At 43.3% G+C, this 21177-nt stretch overlaps 1 protein-coding gene across 1 annotated transcript in view; it reads right to left on the bottom strand.

Annotated features, from left to right (window-relative positions):
• ACP3 (acid phosphatase 3) overlaps window positions 1-18470 on the bottom strand; it is a 108950-nt gene extending 90480 nt beyond the window's left edge. The window contains exon 1 of the mRNA XM_069730084.1: window positions 18280-18470. Within this exon, the coding sequence (XP_069586185.1) occupies window positions 18280-18405 (126 nt within the window). The 5' untranslated portion in view covers window positions 18406-18470. The remainder of the gene's footprint in view (window positions 1-18279) is intronic.
• Window positions 18471-21177: the final 2707 nt, after the last annotated feature.

Below are 21177 nucleotides of genomic sequence, written 5' to 3'. Positions count from 1 at the left end.
TATTTGTACTATTTAAAAAAAAACACAACACTTTTTAGGTACAGTAGTTTACATAGTTTTGAGAAGACAAAAATCCTATAGTTCAAAAACTTGACGTGATAGAGAAAAACTGAGATCATTTCTGGATTCAGCATCCAAAAATTAATTAAGAACAGTTGTCTGACCTAACTCTTAAAAAATTGTGTTCCCCAGTGTCATTTTTCAATAAAGTGTCCCGACATTTCAGATTCAAATTAAGTGTCTCCCGGAGATTGTATAATCATTTGTAAAAGTTGTAAAATATATTCAATATACCAGAGAGACTGTAGTGAATTGTGCGCTCCTCATCCTATCTGACCTTGGACGGGATAGTACGTCCAAGGTCAGATCCCCTGCTTTGATGCAGGGCTCCGCGGTGAGCCCGCACCAAAGCCGGGACATGTCAGCTGTTTTGAACAGCTGACATGTGCCCGTAATAGGCGCGGGCAGAATCGCGATCTGCCCGCACCTATTAACTAGTTAAATGCCGCTGTCAAACGCAGACAGCGGCATTTAACTACCGCTTCCGGCCGGGCGGCCGGAAATGACGTCATCGCCGACCCCGTCACATGATCGGGGGTCGGCGATGCGTCTGGATGGTAACCATAGAGGTCCTAGAGACCTCTATGGTTACTGATGACCGGTGGCTGTGAGCGCCACCCTGTGGACGGCGCTCACAGCACACCTCCATTTCTGCTACATAGCAGCGATCAGCAGATCGCTGCTATGTAGCAGAGCCGATCGTGTTGTGCCTGCTTCTGGCCTCCCATGGAGGCTATTGAAGCATGGCAAAAGTAAAAAAAAAAAGTTGAAAAAAATGTTAAAAAAATTAAAAAAATATAAAAGTTTAAATCACCCCCCTTTCGCCCCAATCAAAATAAATCAATAAAAAAAATATCAAATCTACACATATTTGATATCGCCGCGCTCAGAATCGCCCGATCTATCAATTAAAAAAAAGCATTAACCTGATTGCTAAACAGCGTAGCGGGAAAAAAATTCAAAACACCAGAATTACGTTTTTTTGGTCGCCATGACATTGCATTAAAATGCAATAACCGGCGACCAAAAGAACGTATCTGCACCGAAATGCTATCATTAAAAACGTCATCTCGGCACGCAAAAAATAAGTCCTCAACCGACCCCAGATCACGAAAAATGGAGACGCTACGAGTATCGGAAAATGGCGCAATTTTTTTTTTTTTTAGCAAAGTTTGGAATTTTTTTTCACCACTTAGTTAAAAAATAACCTAGTCATGTTAGGTGTCTACGAACTCGTACTGACCTGGAGAATCATAATGTCAAGTCAGTTTTAGCATTTAGTGAACCTAGCAAAAAAGCCAAACAAAAAACAAGTGTGGGATTGCACTTTTTTGCAATTTCACCGCACTTGGAATTTTTTTCCCGTTTTCTAGTACACAACATGCTAAAACCAATGATGTCGTTCAAAAGTACAACTCGTCCCGCAAAAAATAAGCCCTCACATGGCCAAATTGACGGAAAAATAAAAAAGTTATGCCTCTGGGAAGGAGGGGAGTGAAAAACGAACACGGAAAAATGAAAAATCCCATGGTCATGAAGGGGTTAAGGGCCAGGGGGCTCAAGATTGCCTTGCGCAGGCGTGTACTACAGAGGACAGAGAATGAACTTCAATCCAATATTGCGGCATGCATGCAGCCAGCGGGTAAGGAAAGGGTGAATCAAACACCTGAAAACTCCGCCCATATGACCGAAAACCGGTCCCGCCAAATTCAGGTGACAGGTTCCCTTTAATACTTTGTTGTGGCACCTTTTGCTGCGATTACAGCTGCAAGTCGCTTGGGGTATGTCTCTATCAGTTTTGTACATCAAAAGACTGAAATTCTTGCCCATTCTTCCTTGGCAAACAGCTCGAGCTCAGTGAGGATTGATGGACATAATTTGTGAACAGCAGTTTTCAGCTCTTTCCACAGATTCTCGATTGGATTGAGGCCTGGACTTTGACTTGGCCATTCTAACACCTGGATACTTTTATTTGTGAACCATTCCATTGCAGATTTTGCTTTATGTTTGGGATCATTGTCTTGTTGGAAGACAAATCTCCATCCCAGTCTCAGGTCTCTTGCAGACTCCAACAGGTTTTCTTCAAGAATGGTCCTGTATTTGGCTCCATCCATCTTCCCATCAATTTTAACCATCTTCCCTGTCCCTGCTGAAGAAAAGCAGGCCCAAACCATGATGCTGCCACCACCATGTTTGACAGTGGGGATGGTGTGTTCAGGGCGATGAGCTGTGTTGCCTTTACGCCAAACATATCATTTGGCATTGTGGCCAAAAAGTTCGATTTTGGTTTCATCTGACCAGAGCACCTTCTTCCACATGTTTGGTGTGTCTCCCATGTGGCTTGTTGCAAACCTTAAATTACACTTTTTATGGATATCTTTGAGAAATGGCTTTCTTCTTGCCACTCTTCCATAAAGGCCAGATTTGTGCAGTGTACGACTGATTGTTGTCCTATGGACAGACTGTCCCACCTCAGCTGTAGATCTCTGCAGTTCATCCAGAGTGATCATGGGCCTCTTGGCTGCATCTCTGATCAGTCTTCTCCTTGTTTGAGATGAAAGTTTAGAGGGACGGCCGGGTCTTGGTAGATTTGCAGTGGTATGATACTCCGTCCATTTCAATATGATCGCTTGCACAATGCTCCTTGGAATGTTTAAAGTTTTGGAAATAATTTTGTATCCAAATCCGGCTTTAAACTTCTCCACAACAGTATCACAGACCTGCCTGTTGTGTTTCTTGGTCTTCATGATGCTCTCTGTGCTTCAAACAGAACCCTGAGACTATCACAGAGCAGGTGCATTTATACGGAGACTTGATTACACACAGGTGGATTATATTTATCATCATTAGGCATTTAGGACAAAATTGGATCATTCAGAGATCCACAATGAACTTCTGGAGTGAGTTTGCTGCACTGAAAGTAAAGGGGCCGAATAATATTGCATGCCCCATTTTTCAGTTTTTGATTTTTCACAAAAATTTAAAATAACTAATAAATAGTTTCTTTAACTTCACAATTGTGTTCCACTTGTTGTTGATTCTTCACCAAAAATTTACATTTTGTATCTTTATGTTTGAAGGATGATATGTGGGAAAAGATTGAAAAGTTACAGGGGGCCGAATTCTTTCGCAAGGCACCGTATTTTAAGTTGAGAGGTGAGTTTAGTATATAAAAAAATTATAATTTTTTTTAAATTCTAGACCCCTACTTAGTACAGTGCCCATTCATCACCAGCTTATGAGCTTCCCTACTTTGATTTATTTCTAACAGGTTCTCTCCTATGTAAAGTTAGGAACCAAGAAAGGAACATACATAAAATAAACTTTTTTTTCAATCAAATTATTTTTTATTATATACACATTATTACATTTTAATTATAGGGCTGAATGATGTTAGTTACAATAATGGTCTCTATTTCCTTATAGATGTTTCACTATGAAATATATTTCACTATAAAATAGGACAGCTACTTCTATTGCAAAATGTGTTAGCTGCTACTTGACCACAGTACACACAGAACTCTTATGATGTCTGGCTTGTTTCCATGAAGAGGGGTTAAGTTGCGAAACAAGTGCTTATATAATCGTTGTGTCAACACTGATCAGAATTTAAAGTGGCTTTACAGGTAAGGCAAGAAAAAATTTATGGATAGAAATGATTTTGGGTGGAGACGTCACACAAGACTGTGTAGAACCTAGTATGGTAACTATTTTTGTACGGTATATTTTCAAACGATGCTAAAGTAGTAATCACACAGATAAGAGGAAGGTTTGCAGCAATTGGTGACAGATTTATTATGTGTCCAATGTTTTATGAATGTCTTTTGTAAACTTAGAGGGAATCTATGTTGAACATGCTGTCCCATCTGTAGGTAGCAAGTTACAGTGCCTGAAGATTTGAGCAGATTAGTTAACAATTTTGTGGGAACAGATTCAGTATAAGACTGGTTTCACATTCCCGTGAAACACTGACTGTGCAAGTAACGATCTGACCTATGCCAACTGCCTCATAGACATGCATTACATGTCTGTAGGCTCATCTCAGGAGATAGGGAAGGCTCGTATCGGGTATTCCAATATGAGCACGATTCGTGAATTATGGACGTGTGAAACTAGCCTTAATTGTTAATTCCGTCATTTATGAGTGTAATGCATTGCCTTGCCCAGTTGAAGCAACACTGAGCAGCCGCACAGGTGTCACAGGTAACGAAAGAGTGGTCATACGAGCAGAGTCAGAAACTGTCAGCAGCAGAAGTACCAGAGGTAACAATAATGCACGAAGTCAGAGACAAGCCAGAAGTCAGTGCCAAACGGGAGCGCGGTATCCAAAACGTAAGATGAAGTCAGGGTACAAGCCAGAAGTCAAAGCCGGTCGGGGAACGAGATATCAGAGACAGAGAGCAAGAGGCGGGGTTCAGAGATCAGGCCGAGTAATATATAGTAAGGAAAATCACCAGACGAACACTAAGTCAGAGATAAGGAATGGGTCTCACACAAATACGGGAAGTCAGAGGCAGAAGGATCACCAGGGTAAATGGGACAGCTGCTCTAGCCTGGAAGAATGAACTATCACTGATGCTGGCCAGCCAGCTCCAAAATGAGGCAGAGGGGTTAACCCCCACATGACCAGCCCAGAGAGAGGAAAGCAGAAAGCAAACTCCGGACTGGATCATAACTACAGGTTCACTTTAAAAATGAAGTTAAAAATGAAGTTAAAGGGATTGCTTGGTCTTTTGCTAAAAGTCTACAGCCACTCTATTCACTACCTAGTCTAGCCACACAACATCGTAGAATCCTGACAATGTGCGGTGCCACACGATGAGGATTCAGAAGTCTCCAGTCACATACAAACGGAAAGCTCGTCATAAGTGCTCAGTGTAGAACACAAGAATGTGATACCAACCTTATACTGAAAATGATCATAAAATGTTATGTACCCCAAAAAGTTACCAATAAAAATGCAAACTTATACTGCTCACAATCATCCCCCACTCAGGTTCATCATCTGTCACTGGAAATATAAGGGTTCCCACGTCACTAGTAAAACAAAGACTAAGAAAAAGCGATACAGCTGCCATCCCCTCATATAAAATCCTGTGAAATATGTAGTCCCATATCCAAATGCCTCTTTCCTTATGAGCTCTACCGTGCCTAAACCACAGTAAGCGGCCACATGTTTGGCATTATTGTAGCGGAGAGAGCCTAATTAACAATTTACGGGATGTGTGTCTCCAGAAGTACAATGAATAGAGGCACAATACTGCATGAGGACACAATGTATGGGCGCAAAACTGACAAATCCCACTCTACACATGGAAGACAAGTATTGCGACAGACCCCACTTTATACATGTAGTACTGGTAAAGATTGACAGACCATGTACTACACATGTATATTAGGTAGAAAGTGACGGATTCCGCACTACACATAGTATGAAAGTGCAATAGCTATTTTGGCTGTGAATGGCTCCCTATGGGGCTGAAGAATGCATGAGAGTATGGAGCATGAGGGTTGAGTATACAGTGGCATGTAAAAGTGTGAGCACCCCTGGTTAAAATTGTTGTTATGCACAGTTAAGCAAGTTGAAGATGAAATGATCTCTAAAAGGCCAAAGTTAAAGATAACACATTTCCTTTGTAATTTAGGCAATATACAGTGAGTGCGGAAAGTATTCAGACCCCTTTACAGTTTTCACTCTTAGTTTCATTGCAGCAATTTTTTTAAATTCAAAAAAGTTAATTTTTTCACATTAATATACACTCTGCACCCCATCTTGACTTAAAAAAAAACAGAAATGTAGAAATTTTTGCAAATTTAATAAAAAAGAAAAACTGAAATATCACATAAGTATTCAGACCCTTTGTTCAGACACTCATATTTAAGTCACATGCGGTCCATTTCCTTGTGATCCTCCTTGAGATGGTTCTACTCCTTCATTGGAGTCCAGGTGTGTTAAACTAAAATGATAGGACTTGATTTGTAAAGGCACACACCTGTCTATGTCAGACCTCACAGCCCATAGTGCATGTCAGACCAAATGACATGAGGTCAAAGGAACTGGCCAAGGAGCTCAGAGACAGAATTGTGGCAAAGCACAGATCTGGCCAAGGTCACAACAGAATTTCTGCAGTACTCATAGTTCCTAAGAGCACAGTGGCCTCCATAATCCTTAAATAGAAGAAGTTTGGGACCACCAGAAATCTTCCTAGGCCTGGCCATCCAGCCAAACCGAGCAATCGTGGGAGAAGAACCTTGGTGAGAAAGGTAAAGAAAGAACCCCAAGATCACTGTGACTGAGCTCCAGAGATGAAGTAGGGAGATGTGAGAAAGTACCACAAAGTCAACTATCACTGCAGCCCTCCACCAGACAGGCCTTCATGGCAGAGTGGGCCAACGGAAGCCTATCCTCATTGCAAGACATATGAAAGCCCGCATAGAGTTTGCTAAAAATCACATGAAGGACTCTCAGACTATGAGAAATAAGATTTTCTGGTCTCATGGGACGATCGTAGACCTTTTTGGCGATAATTCTAAGCAGTATGTGTGGAGAAAACCAGGCACTGCTCATCACCTGCCCAATACAATCCCAACAGTGAAACATGGTGGTTTCAGCATCATGCTATGGTGGTGTTTTTCAGCTGCAGGAACATGAAGACTGGTTGTCATTGAAGAAAACATGAATTTGGCCAAGTGCAGAGATATCCTGGATGAAAACCTCTTCCAGAGTGTTATGGACCTCAGACTTGGCTGAAGGTTCACCTTCCAACAAGACAATGACCCTAAGCACACAGCTAAAATAACAAAGGAGTGGCTTCAGAACAACTCTGTGACCATTCTTGACTGGCCCAGCCAGAGCCCTGACCTAAAGTCAATTGAGCATCTCTAGAGAAACCTGAAAATGGCTGTCCACCAGTGTTCACCATCCAACCTGATGGAACTGGAGAGGATCTGCAAGGAAGAAAGGCAGAGGGTCCCCAAATCCAGGTGTGAAAAACTTGTTGCATCATTCCCAAGAAGACTCATGGCCGTACTAGCTCAAAAGGGGTGCTTCTGCTCAATACTGAGCAAAGGGTCTGAATACTTACAGTGGGGCAAAAAAGTATTTAGTCAGTCAGCAATAGTGCAAGTTCCACCACTTAAAAAGATGAGAGGCGTCTGTAATTTACATCATAGGTAGACCTCAACTATGGGAGACAAACTGAGAAAAAAAAATCCAGAAAATCACATTGTCTGTTTTTTTAACAATTTATTTGCATATTATGGTGGAAAATAAGTATTTGGTCAGAAACAAACAATCAAGATTCCTGGCTCTCACAGACCTGTAACTTCTTCTTTAAGAGTCTCCTCTTTCCTCCACTCATTACCTGTAGTAATGGCACCTGTTTAACCCCTTTCTGACATGGGACGTACTATCCCGTCGAGGTGGGGTGGGCCCCCATGACCACGGACGGGATAGTACGTCCAGCGCGATCGGCGGCGCTCACGGGGGGAGCGCCGCCGATCGTGGCCGGGTGTCAGCTGTTTATCGCAGCTGACATCCGGCACTATGTGCCACGAGCGGTCACGGACCGCCCCCGGCACATTAACCCCTGGCACACCGCGATCAAAGATGATCGCGATGTGCCGGCGGTATAGGGAAGCTTCCCGCAGGGAGGGGGCTCCCTGCGGGCTTCCCTGAGCCCCCCGCAGCAACGCGATGTGATCGCGTTGCTGCGAGGGTCTCACCTCCCTCCCTGCTTCCTCCAGCCCCGGATCCAAGATGGCCGCGGATCCGGGTCCTGCAGGGAGGGAGGTGGCTTCACAGAAGCCTGCTTAGAGCAGGCACTGTGAAGGCTGCAGCGCTGCATGTCAGATCAGTGATCTGACAGAGTGCTGTGCAAACTGTCAGATCATCGATCTGTGATGTCCCCCCCTGGGACAATGTAAAAAAGTTAAAAAAAAATTTCAAAATGTGTAAAAAAAAATAAAAAAAAAATATTCCTAAATAATGAAAAAAAAATATATATTATTCCCCTAAATACATTTCTTTATCTAAATAAAAAAAAAAACAATAAAAGTACACATATGTAGTATCGCCGCGTCCGTAACGGCCCGACCTATAAAACTGGCCCACTAGTTAACCCCTTCAGTAAACACCGTAAGAAAAAAAAAAAACGAGGCAAAAAACAACACTTTATTATCATACCGCCGAACAAAAAGTGGAATAACACGCGATCAAAAAGACAGATATAAATAACCATGATACCGCTGAAAGCGTCATCTTGTCCCGCAAAAAACGAGCCGCCATACAGCATCATCAGCAAAAAAAAAAAAAAGTTACAGTCCTGAGAATAAAGCGATGCAAAAATAATTATTTTTTCTATAAAATAGTTTTCATCGTATAAAAGCGCCAAAACATAAAAAAATGATATAAATGAGGTGTCGCTGTAATCGTACTGACCCGAAGAATAAAACTGCTTTATCAATTTTACCAAACGCGGAACGGTATAAACACCTCCCCCAAAAGAAATTCATGAATAGCTGGTTTTTGGTCATTCTGCCTCGCAAAAATCGGAATAAAAAGCGATCAAAAAATGTAACGTGCCCGAAAATGTTACCAATAAAAACGTCAACTTGTCCCGCAAAGAACAAGACCTCACATGACTCTGTGAACCAAAATATGGAAAAATTATAGCTCTCAAAATGTGGTAACGCAAAAAATATTTTTTGCAATAAAAAGCGTCTTTCAGTGTGTGACGGCTGCCAATCATAAAAATCCGCTAAAAAACCCGCTATAAAAGTAAATCAAACCCCCCTTCATCACCCCTTTAGTTAGGGAAAAATTAAAAAAATGTATTTATTTCCATTTTTCCATTAGGGTTAGGGCTAGGGTTAGGGCTAGGGTTAGGGCTAGGGTTAGGGTTAGGGCTATGGTTAGGGCTAGGGTTAGGGCTAGGGTTAAGGCTACAGTTAGGGTTGGGGCTAAAGTTACGGTTAGGGTTTAGATTACATTTACAGTTGGGAATAGGGTTGGGATTAGGGTTAGGTGTGTGTCAGGGTTAGAGGTGTGGTTAGGGTTACTGTTTGGATTAGGGTTTCAGTTATAATTGGGGGGTTTCCACTGTTTAGGCACATCAGGGGCTCTCCAAACGCGACATGGCGTCCGATCTCAATTCCAGCCAATTCTGCGTTGAAAAAGTAAAACAGTGCTCCTTCCCTTCCGAGCTCTCCCGTGTGCCCAAACAGGGGTTTACCCCAACATATGGGGTATCAGTGTACTCAGGACAAATAGGACAACAACTTTTGGGGTCCAATTTCTCCTGTTACCCTTGGGAAAATACAAAACTGGGGGCTAAAAAATAATTTTTGTGGGAAAAAAAAAGATTTTTTTATTTTCACGGCTCTGCGTTATAAACTGTAGTGAAACACTTGGGGGTTCAAAGTTCTCACAACACATCTACATAAGTTCCATGGGGGTCTAGTTTCCAATATGGGGTCACTTGTGGGGGATTTCTACTGTTTAGGTACATTAGGGGTTCTGCAAACGCAATGTGACGCCTGCAGACCATTCCATCTAAGTCTGCATTCCAAATGGCACTCCTTCCCTTCCGAGCCCTCCCATGCGCCCAAACGGTGGTTCCCCCCAACATATGGGGTATCAGCGTACTCAGGACAAATTGGACAACAACTTTTGGGGTCAAATTTCTCCTCTTACCCTCGGGAAAATACAAAACTGGGGGCTAAAAAAAAATTTTGGGGGGAAAGATTTTTTTTTTCAATTTTCACGTCTCTGCGTTACAAACTGTAGTGAAACACTTGGGGGTTCAAAGCTCTCACAACACATCTAGATGAGTTCCTTAGGGGGTCTAGTTTCCAAAATGGTGTCACTTGTGGGGGGTTTCTACTGTTTCGGTACATTAGGGGCTCTGCAAATGCAATGTGACACCTGCAGACCATTCCATCTAAGTCTGCATTCAAATGGCACTCCTTCCCTTCCGAACCCTCCCATGCGCCCAAACAGTGGTTCCCCCCACATATGGTGTATCATCGCACTCAGGACAAATTGGGCAACAAATTTTGGGGTCCACTTTCTCCTGTTACCCTCGGGAAAATACAAAACTGGGGGCTAAAAAAATAATTTTTGTGGGAAAAATTTTTTGTTTTATTTTTACGGCTCTGCATTATAAACTTCTGTGAAGCACTTGGTGGGTCAAAGTGCTCACCACACATCTAGATAAGTTCCTTAAGGGGTCTACTTTCCAAAATGGTGTCACTTGTGGGGGGTTTCAATGTTTAGGCACATCAGTGGCTCTCCAAACGCAACATGGCGTCCCATCTCAATTCCTGTCAATTTTGCATTGAAAAGTCAAACGGCGCTCCTTCCCTTCCGAGCTCTCCCATCCGCCCAAACAGTGGTTTACCCCCACATGAGGGGTATCAGCGTACTCAGGACAAATTGTGTAACAACTTTTGGGGTCCAATTTCTTCTCTTACCCTTAAGAAAATAAAAAATTGGGGGCGGAAAGTTAATTTTTGTGAAAAAATATGATTTTTTATTTTTACGGTTCTACATTATAAACTTCTGTGAAGCACTTGGTGGGTCAAAGTGCTCACCACACATCTAGATAAGTTCCTTAAGGGGTCTACTTTCCAAAATGGTGTCACTTGTGGGGGGTTTCAATGTTTAGGCACATCAGGGGCTCTCCAAACGAAACATGGCGTCCCATCTCAATTCCAGTCAATTTTGCATTGAAAAGTCAAATGGCGCTCCTTTGCTTCCGAGCTCTGCCATGCGCCCAAACAGTGGTTTACCCCCACATGTGGGGTATTGTCGTGCTCAGGACAAATTGTACAACAATGTTTGGGGTCTATTTTCTCCTGTTACCCTTGGTAAAATTAAACAAATTGGAGCTGAATTAATTTTTTTGTGAAAAAAAGTTAAATGTTCATTTTTATTTAAACATTCAAAAAATTCCTGTGAAGCACCAGAAGGGTTAATAAACTTCTTGAATATGGTTTTGAGCACCTTGAGGGGTGTAGTTTTTAGAATGGTGTCACACTTGGGTATTTTCTATCATATAGACCCCTCAAAATGACTTCAAATGAGATGTGGTCCCTAAAATAAAATGGTGTTGTAGAAATGAGAAATTGCTGGTCAACTTTTAACCCTTATAACTCCCTAACAAAAAAAATTTTGGTTCCAAAATTGTGCTGATGTAAAGTAGACATGTGGGAAATGTTACTTATTAAGTATTTTGTGTGACATATCTCTGTGATTTAATTGCATAAAAATTCAAAGTTGGAAAATTGCGAAATTTTCATAATTTTCGCCAAATTTCCGTTTTTTTCACAAATAAACGCAGGTACTATCAAAGAATTTTTACCATTGTCATGAAGTACAATATGTCACGAGAAAACAATGTCAGAATCACTGGGATCCGTTGAAGCGTTCCAGACTTATAACCTCATAAAGGGACAGTGGTCAGAATTGTAAAAATTGGCCCGGTCATTAACGTGCAAACCACCCTTGGGGGTAAAGGGGTTAAACTTGTTATCAGTATAAAAGGACACCTGTGCACACCCTCAAACAGTCGGACTCCAAACTCCACTATGGTGAAGACCAAAGATGTCACGCTCACGCCCTGACTGGTGGGCGTGAGCTCGGGGGGTTTGTGGCCCCACTGTGCCACAAACCAGACTACCCTGGAAGGGGCGTGACTATGACAGCTGCCTGGGTTTTCACTGGAGCCTCTGATGGTGAGGACAGGCTTGTGCAGCAGGCAGCTGCCAGGTGCTACTCCAGGGTGGTGTCTGGCTGTGGCTGCTGATCCCACTTGGGAGACAGGAACACCTGGATTGGTTTCGGGCATTAGGCAGGACTGGCAGAAGAGCACGGCTGGAACACAGACGAGTAGGCTGGCACGGCTGAGACAGGGCTGGCAGAGACACGGCAGAGAACTCAGGGCTGGCAGAGACACGGCAGGAAACAGGACTGGCTAGGACAGCAGGAACACAGGACTGGAAGGCAGGGCAGGAACGGCAGGACTGGCAGGAACACAGGATTGGGAGGCACTGCAGAGAACACAGGACTGGAAGGCAGGGCAGGAACGGCAGGACTGGCAGGAACAAAGGATACACAGGACGGGTTGATGTGGTGTATGAATCAGGCTGCACTCTGATGACACCCGAGGGCAGTCCTATTGTGAGTGTGATGAAGGAACAGGTAGGGACCTGTACACACAGAAGATGCAGGTACGGAAACAAGCCAGAAGGAAAGGAGAATGAAGGAACAGGTAGGGACCTGTTCACACAGGAGGACCAAGTAACAAGTAGAAGGTGGAACTAAGAGAAGAGAAGGAGAAGGCAGAGCCAAGGACGGAGCTGCAAGAGGCGGAGCCAAGGGTGGAGACGCTGGAGGCGGAGCCAAGAGCGGAGATGCTGGAGGCGGAGCCAAGAGCGGAGACGCTGGAGGCGGAGCCAAGAGTGGAGACGCTGGAGGCGGAGCCAAGAGCGGAGACGCTGGAGGCGGAGCCAAGAGCAGAGACGCTGGAGGCGGAGCCAAGAGCGGAGACGCTGGAGGCGGAGCCAAGAGCGGAGACGCTGGAGGCGGAGCCAAGAGTGGAGACGCTGGAGGTAACGCCAAGAGCAGAGACGCTGGAGGCAGAGCCAAGAGCAGAGACGGAGCCAAGTGCAGAAACACAGGAGGCGGAGCCAGATAGTACCGCAAAGAGCGGGGCCAGATGGAACCGCAAAGAGCGGAGCCACAGAGCAAAGCCAGAGAGTGCGAAGCAAGGTCTGAGTGCAGAGCCGCAAGAGTGCGGAGTGAAAGCAGACAGAAAACACAAGGAAAGAAAGCAGGGAAGAAAGCCACAGACAAGGAGACCGAGAAAAGACGAAGTACAGACAAGGCAATGGAAGAAGACACAGGGACAAAGACACAGGGACCAGGATATTCTGCCTCCTGGAGGGCGGACTACAAGATCAAGGCAATAGCACAGAGAAAAGCTCAGAGGGAGTAACTCAGAGCAAGGCCAGGCAAACTCAGCAGCTAAACACTAACTGAGCTAACACATTGCACAGGCCCAGACCACAGGGTGGAGCTGCACTATATACAGGAGGCCTCTTGGTAATTGGTCAGGAACTGATTGGACAGGTGCACCTGATTCCTATAAGAACCAGAGAGTTCAGGCGCCGGCCCCCTATACACATAGCCATGAGGCATGCAGAGAGCAGAGACACAGAACATGGAGCTGGCATTAAAGAGAAAGCACATCATGGCCTGGAGCAGTGGGTAAGATTGTGTGAGAGATGTGAGGCCATGCTGTGATGCCAGCAGAGTTGTTACAAAAGAGCTGTCAAAGGACACCAGAAACAAAATTGTAGCCCTGCACCAGGCTGGGAAGACTGAATCTGCAATAGCCAACCAGCTTGGAGTGAAGAAATCAACAGTGGGAGCAATAATTAGAAAATGGAAGACATACAAGACCACTGATAATCTCCCTCGATCTGGGGCTCCACGCAAAATCCCACCCCGTGGGGTCAGAATGATCACAAGAACGGTGAGCAAAAATCCCAGAACCACGCGGGGGGACCTAGTGAATGAACTGCAGAGAGCTGGGACCAATGTAACAAGGCCTACCATAAGTAACACACTACACCACCATGGACTCAGATCCTGCAGTGCCAGACGTGTCCCACTGCTTAAGCCAGTACATGTCCGGGCCCGTCTGAAGTTTGCTAGAGAGCATTTGGATGATCCAGAGGAGTTTTGGGAGAATGTCCTATGGTCTGATGAAACCAAACTGGAACTGTTTGGTAGAAACACAACTTGTCTTGTTTGGAGGAAAAAGAATACTGAGTTGCATCCATCAAACACCATACCTACTGTAAAGCATGGTGGTGGAAACATCATGCTTTGGGGCTGTTTCTCTGCAAAGGGGCCAGGACGACTGATCCGGGTACATGAAAGAATGAATGGGGCCATGTATCGTGAGATTTTGAGTGCAAACCTCCTTACATCAGCAAGGGCATTGAAGATGAAACGTGGCTGGGTCTTTCAACATGACAATGATCCAAAGCACACCGCCAGAGCAACGAAGGAGTGGCTTCGTAAGAAGCATTTCAAGGTCCTGGAGTGGCCTAGCCAGTCTCCAGATCTCAACCCTATAGAAAACCTTTGGAGGGAGTTGAAAGTCCGTGTTGCCAAGCGAAAAGCCAAAAACATCACTGCTCTAGAGGAGATCTGCATGGAGGAATGGGCCAACATACCAACAACAGTGTGTGGCAACCTTGTGAAGACTTACAGAAAACATTTGACCTCTGTCATTGCCAACAAAGGATATAGTACAAAGTATTGAGATGAAATTTTGTTTCTGACCAAATACTTATTTTCCACCATAATATGCAAATAAATTGTTAAAAAAACAGACAATGTGATTTTCTGGATTTTTTTTTCTCAGTTTGTCTCCTATAGTTGAGGTCTACCTATGATGTAAATTACAGACGCCTCTCATCTTTTTAAGTGGTGGAACTTGCACTATTGCTGACTGACTAAATACTTTTTTGCCCCACTGTATGACCATGTGATATTTCAGTTTTTCTTTTTTAATACATTTGCAAAAATTACTACATTTTTGTTATTTTTCAGTCAAGATGGTGTGCAGAGTGTACCTTAATGAGAAAAAAATGAACGTTTTTGAATTTACCAAATGGCTGCAATGAAACAGAGTGAAAAATTTAAAGGGGTCTGAATCCTTTCCGTACCCACAATATACAGTGGGGCAAAAAAGTATTTAGTCAGTCAGCAATAGTGCAAGTTCCACCACTTAAAAAGATGAGAGGCGTCTGTAATTTACATCATAGGTAGACCTCAACTATGGGAGACAAACTGAGAAAAAAAAATCCAGAAAATCACATTGTCTGTTTTTTTTAACATTTTATTTGCATATTATGGTGGAAAATAAGTATTTGGTCAGAAACAAACAATCAAGATTTCTGGCTCTCACAGACCTGTAACTTCTTCTTTAAGAGTCTCCTCTTTCCTCCACTCATTACCTGTAGTAATGGCACCTGTTTAAACTTGTTATCAGTATAAAAAGACACCTGTCCACACCCTCAAACAGTCTGACTCCAAACTCCACTATGGTGAAGACCAAAGAGCTGTCAAAGGACACCAGAAACAAAATTGTAGCCCTGCACCAGGCTGGGAAGACTAAATCTGTAATAGCCAACCAGCTTGGAGTGAAGAAATCAACAGTGGGAGCAATAATTAGAAAATGGAAGACATACAAGACCACTGATAATCTCCCTCGATCTGGGGCTCCACGCAAAATCCCACCCCGTGGGGTCAGAATGATCACAAGAACGGTGAGCAAAAATCCCAGAACCACGCGGGGGGACCTAGTGAATGAACTGCAGAGAGCTGGGACCAATGTAACAAGGCCTACCATAAGTAACACACTACGCCACCATGGACTCAGATCCTGCAGTGCCAGACGTGTCCCACTGCTTAAGCCAGTACATGTCCGGGCCCGTCTGAAGTTTGCTAGAGAGTATTTGGATGATCCAGAGGAGTTTTGGGAGAATGTCCTATGGTCTGATGAAACCAAACTGGAACTGTTTGGTAGAAACACAACTTGTCGTGTTTGGAGGAAAAAGAATACTGAGTTGCATCCATCAAACACCATACCTACTGTAAAGCATGGTGGTGGAAACATCATGCTTTGGGGCTGTTTCTCTGCAAAGGGGCCAGGACGACTGATCCGGGTACATGAAAGAATGAATGGGGCCATGTATCGTGAGATTTTGAGTGCAAACCTCCTTCCATCAGCAAGGGCATTGAAGATGAAACGTGGCTGGGTCTTTCAACATGACAATGATCCAAAGCACATCGCCAGGGCAACGAAGGAGTGGCTTCGTAAGAAGCATTTCAAGGTCCTGGAGTGGCCTAGCCAGTCTCCAGATCTCAACCCTATAAAAAAACCTTTGGAGGGAGTTGAAAGTCCGTGTTGCCAAGCGAAAAGCCAAAAACATCACTGCTCTAGAGGAGATCTGCATGGAGGAATGGGCCAACATACCAACAACAGTGTGTGGCAACCTTGTGAAGACTTACAGAAAACGTTTGACCTCTGTCATTGGCAACAAAGGATATATTACAAAGTATTGAGATGAAATTTTGTTTCTGACCAAATACTTATTTTCCCTCATAATATGCAAATAAAATGTTAAAAAAACAGACAATGTGATTTTCTGGATTTTTTTTTCTCAGTTTGTCTCCCATAGTTGAGGTCTACCTATGATGTAAATTACAGACGCCTCTCATCTTTTTAAGTGGTGGAACTTGCACTATTGCTGACTGACTAAATACTTTTTTGCCCCACTGTATATATGTATATATATATATTCATCTTTAACATTTTAAAAATTACAAAAAGGGAAAATGGGTCAATGCGAAAATTTGGGCACCTTGCATAGTTAATACCTAGTAGCACTCACTTTTAAAACTATCACAGCTTGTAAATGCTTTAGCCAGCCAAGAGTCTTTCAATTCTTGTTTGAGGGATTTTCATCTATTGTTCTTTGGAAAATTCTTCCAGTTCTGTGATATTTCTGGTTCGTCTTGAGTGCACTGCTATTTTGTGGTCTATCCACAGATTTTCAATGATATGCCATTGTAAGGCTATGTGCACACGTTCAGGAATTCATGCAGAAAATTCCTGAGAATTCCGGACATTTTCTGCATGAAATCCGCAAGAAAACCGCATGCGGTTTTGACGCGTTTTTGCCGCGGTTTTGACGCGTTTTTTCCGCGTTTTTTTCCGGACACTTCCCAATGCATTTTGGAGTGGGAAATCCGCAAAAAAAACGCAAAAAGATAGAGCATGTCCGGATTTTGTGCGGTATGCGTTTTTTTTGCGGAAAAAAACGCATCATGTGCACAAAACATCCGGAATTCATTCTAAATGATGGGATGCTTATTGACGAGAAAAACCGCGAAAAAACCGCAACGTGTGAACACAGCCTAAAAGATTCAGCTTGCAGGTGTCTCTGAACAGTATACCAAAGTGCTACAACAACTCTAGAGTCTGCTAAATCTTTCTAAAATGATTTGCTATCTTATAGCCTTCTCCTGCTTTGTGGGCCTCCACCATTTTCATTCATTGAAAAACAGATTTTTGGTTTTATACAGTGAATTAAGATCAATCGTATTAACTGAAGATTCACTGGCAAGTTCTTGAAGATTTAACCCCTTAATACGTCTTTTAACTGACCTGAGATATAAGAGAATAGCCTCCCCATACAGGTGACAATCCAGCAGCTGTCAGCTGTATACTATAGCTGACAACTTGCTGCATCAGCCACGATCAGTGTTGGCACCGTCCATATCTTTTTAATCCTTTAGATGCTGCTGTCAATAGTGACTACATCATTATAAATGGTTAACAGAGTGTGGGGGCTTCCTCTTTATCCCAAGTGGTGCCCTCAGATCATGATTGTGTGGTCCTGATGTTTGCCATGGTAATCCATAGCCAAATAGCGGCCTTAGAGTCTGACGGCTGTAGTAACCTGCTCATAAGTTAGAGGCATTTAGGTGGTAAAAATCCACATTTTCATTTCTGTCATGCCACTTTACATTAATATCTAAAAAGCACCTGAAGGGTTAATAAACTACCACTTTTCAATATGTCAGGGGGTGCTGTTTTAAAATGGCATAATGTTTGGGGGTTTCCCAATATATGGGACCCACAAAGTCACTTCAAACGTGGATACGTCCTTAAAAAAATAAATTTTGTAAATTTCATTGAAAAAATGACAGCTTCACATTGTGTCTACTATGCAGGAATACCAGCAAAGTACAAATAGTGATCAGCAAAAATAAAAGTACAGCTCACTAGTAAAATAGAGCAATAAAAATCATAATATATCCAATTTTTGTTTTACTGTAGATCACAATAATAGAAATGGAAGTATAAAAACAACTATCTAGTGAATGAATATGGCAAATATTATGTTATTTAACAATTAAAACACAGAAGGCCTGACTCATTTTTAAATACCACTGTGTTATATGCAGTTTTACATGGGGCTGCTGATAAGCTTCCTGCATTTTCTTACCACTGTTATAGAAATGCACAAACAATGCAGCCAAGAAACCGATAAGTGACGACTTCAGCTCTGCTATAGTTATAAGGCGCTAGATAATATAGCATAAAATAACCATGCTGCAATCTCAGTACTCACCATAACAACAAACTTCAGCTTCTTCTCTGCACTTGCTTGGCCAAATACAAGAAAACACATAATAGTGAGAAAAAAACACGATAAAAACCATCTTGAATGGCTCACGCTGATTTCAGCAGGAGACATAGCTTAGATTTAAGCTGGCCGAACAGGTAGATCTAGCAGGCTTCTTAGACAATAAGTGAAATGCTTAAGAGAAGCAGGGTGGAGCCAACATGAAAGGAATAATACGTGATTTCATAGACTGAGTGTTTCACCTCTGGAAGAAAGGTTTCACCAGAGTCTTTCCTGTGTGTTAGTGATAGATTGCAATCACTTCCATATCACACTCCACAGATTGCCTAATGTACAAAGTCTAAGCACCTACAAGTAAAGAATAACTTCACAGGGACCATTGTAAATGTAGCTAGATCAGAGCACGTCATGAAAAATATGATCTATGGTTTCTTAGGTAAGTTATTATTCTAGTTGGGTGCTTTTAGCTGCTTTGTACTTTTGTAGTTAAAGGGAAAGTGTTCGCACGTCATTTATGTTTAAGAGTAGAAAATCGTATTAAAGCTTAATTCATACAGTATGTTCTGTCTTCCTCCACGTAGGATGCTGTGTGGATTCCAACATACGGCTAAACCTTCATCCACATCCCAGTAAACAGACTGTGTTGGTGCTTAAGTCTTATTTATTAGGGTGATGATAACCAAAACTATAACGTTGAACAACAATGGTGGACAGTATTCATAGTAGATGATCGAATAGTGAATGATGTTGATGTACAAAGTGGATGTTCAGTGAATAATCATAGTGGATGACTGATCATAGTGGATGACTGGTGAAAAACTGTAAAGAATAACAGCATTTCAGTATATGCACATACAGGGTGCAATCACATAAATAACTGGGACATAACAGCAAGAATTATACAGAGTGCATTACACAGTAATTCTAACAGCACTGCCCTATTCTATACAAGAATGCATCTATCTAAATGCAGAGTACACATTAACCTAACTGCAAGCTGCAAAGCACATCTGCCTAACTATATCTGACTATAGGAGCTGCATAAGGCTTAAATACTAACACAAACATAAGATGCATTAAACCTTTATAAACGTACCGAGATCCGTTAGGACAGGGGTAAGAAAGTAAGCGAGACAGGAGCACGTGTGCCTCTCTGCAGATCTGAGGAAAAATGGCTACTGAAGCTTGTCTTCACAAGAAGAATGTGGGCGGAACTAACCCATAAGACATTGCTCTTAGGAGGGAAAGGTTGGTAAACAACATGAAAAGTAGGCAACTGATGACCTCCAGTGGCCACAACTTGAATAACATGATAATTAACTCTCTGCACATTAAGATGGGCAGAACACTCCCCGCTTGGCGTCAACAGATGCCACAATTAGGTTCTTTTGGGGAAAATAATAATACAAGCTCGGTAACGGGTCTGAGGAACAGTTTGTTTTCTCCAAGCTTGCACACTCTGACCTCTACTTTCCGCACTTTCCCATCTTTACTGGGCAGGGTCTTAATGACTAGGCCGAGTGGCCACTCGTTCCGATGTGACTGACTGTCTTTGACGAGTACAACATCGCCAGATTGAATGTTTGGGCGGTCTTTCTGCCACTTTGTCCTGCTTTGCAGAGTGGAGAGATACTGTTTCCTCCATCTATTCCAAAAGACATTGGACACGCTTTGTACTTGCCTCCATTGTCGTCTGTAGAGGTCTTTGTCATTGAATTCTCCGAGTGGAGCTTTCGGGACACAGGTTTTCTGTGTCAGTAACATTGCAGGAGTAAGGATGGATGGATCTCCAGAATCACTAGAAAGTGCTGTCTTGTAGGACTGCATTACATGAAACAGACAAGCTATAGCTCGAACGAGTGACTTCCAGGTGGAGAACCTGCTGAACCAGTGAGATTCGAGGTGGCAGCTTGAAATCTCTGTATGTAGAGCAGACACTTGAGGTCGGATCTCTTCGTCTGTGTCTGGACCCACTAGTTCGAAAGTTTCAGGCCTGCTGATGTGGGACATCGAACGGTACAAAGAGGTAGGACCTGTGAACCATGAAGTGTCCTTCAGATGACTGGGTGCAACGGATCTAGTCGCGTGGTCTGCAGGATTGTGGTGAGTAGGTAAGTAGTGCCACTGATTAGGGTCGGTGGATCTTCTTACCCGAAGTACCCAGTTGCTGACGTAGACGTAGAAGCGTCGTGTCTCGTTACAGATGTACCCCAGTACCACCTTGCTATCGGTGTAGAACTCTGCATCCTTGATCTTCAGGCTCATCGCATCCGAGACCAGCTCGGCCAACTCAACTGCGAGGACAGCAGCACAGAGTTCCAGTCTGGGTATCGTGTGTTCACGAAGTGGCGCCAATTTCGTCCGGCTCATAACGAACCCGATATGGCATTGTCCGCTTACGTCTTTGGATTTGAGGTACGCTACTGCTGCAATCGCTTTGACTGATGCATCACAGAAAATACAAAGTGTTTGCGTTTTGACCTCTGTGGATGGCACAGGAGCATGCGGTCGTTTCACATGAAGGTTGGTCAGGGCTTCAAGAGACTTCCTCCACTCTGCCCACAGGTCAGCCTTTCCCGCTGGAAGTGGATCATCCCAATCAGTAGTGTCTTGAGTGAAGTCCCTGAGCATCAGCTTTCCTTGGATGGTTACTGGAGCTACGAACCCCAAGGGGTCGTATAAACTATTCACGAAGGAAAGAACTCCTCTGCGCATGAAGGGTTTCTCATCCTTGCTGATCTGTAAGGTGAAGGTATCTGTCTTCAGGTCCCACAGCAATCCAAGGCTCCGCTGCATAGGAAGGGGGTCGATGCTGAGGTCTAAATCCTTTAGATCGCTGGAATAGTCTTCAGAGGGAAAGGCTTCCATCAACTCTCGGCTGTT

Source organism: Ranitomeya imitator, chromosome 6 (genome assembly GCF_032444005.1).
Source record: "Ranitomeya imitator isolate aRanImi1 chromosome 6, aRanImi1.pri, whole genome shotgun sequence".
Taxonomy (NCBI): Eukaryota; Metazoa; Chordata; class Amphibia; order Anura; family Dendrobatidae; genus Ranitomeya; species Ranitomeya imitator.
Note: the sequence above shows the minus strand (reverse complement) of the source record. Positions and strands in the feature narration are given on the sequence as shown.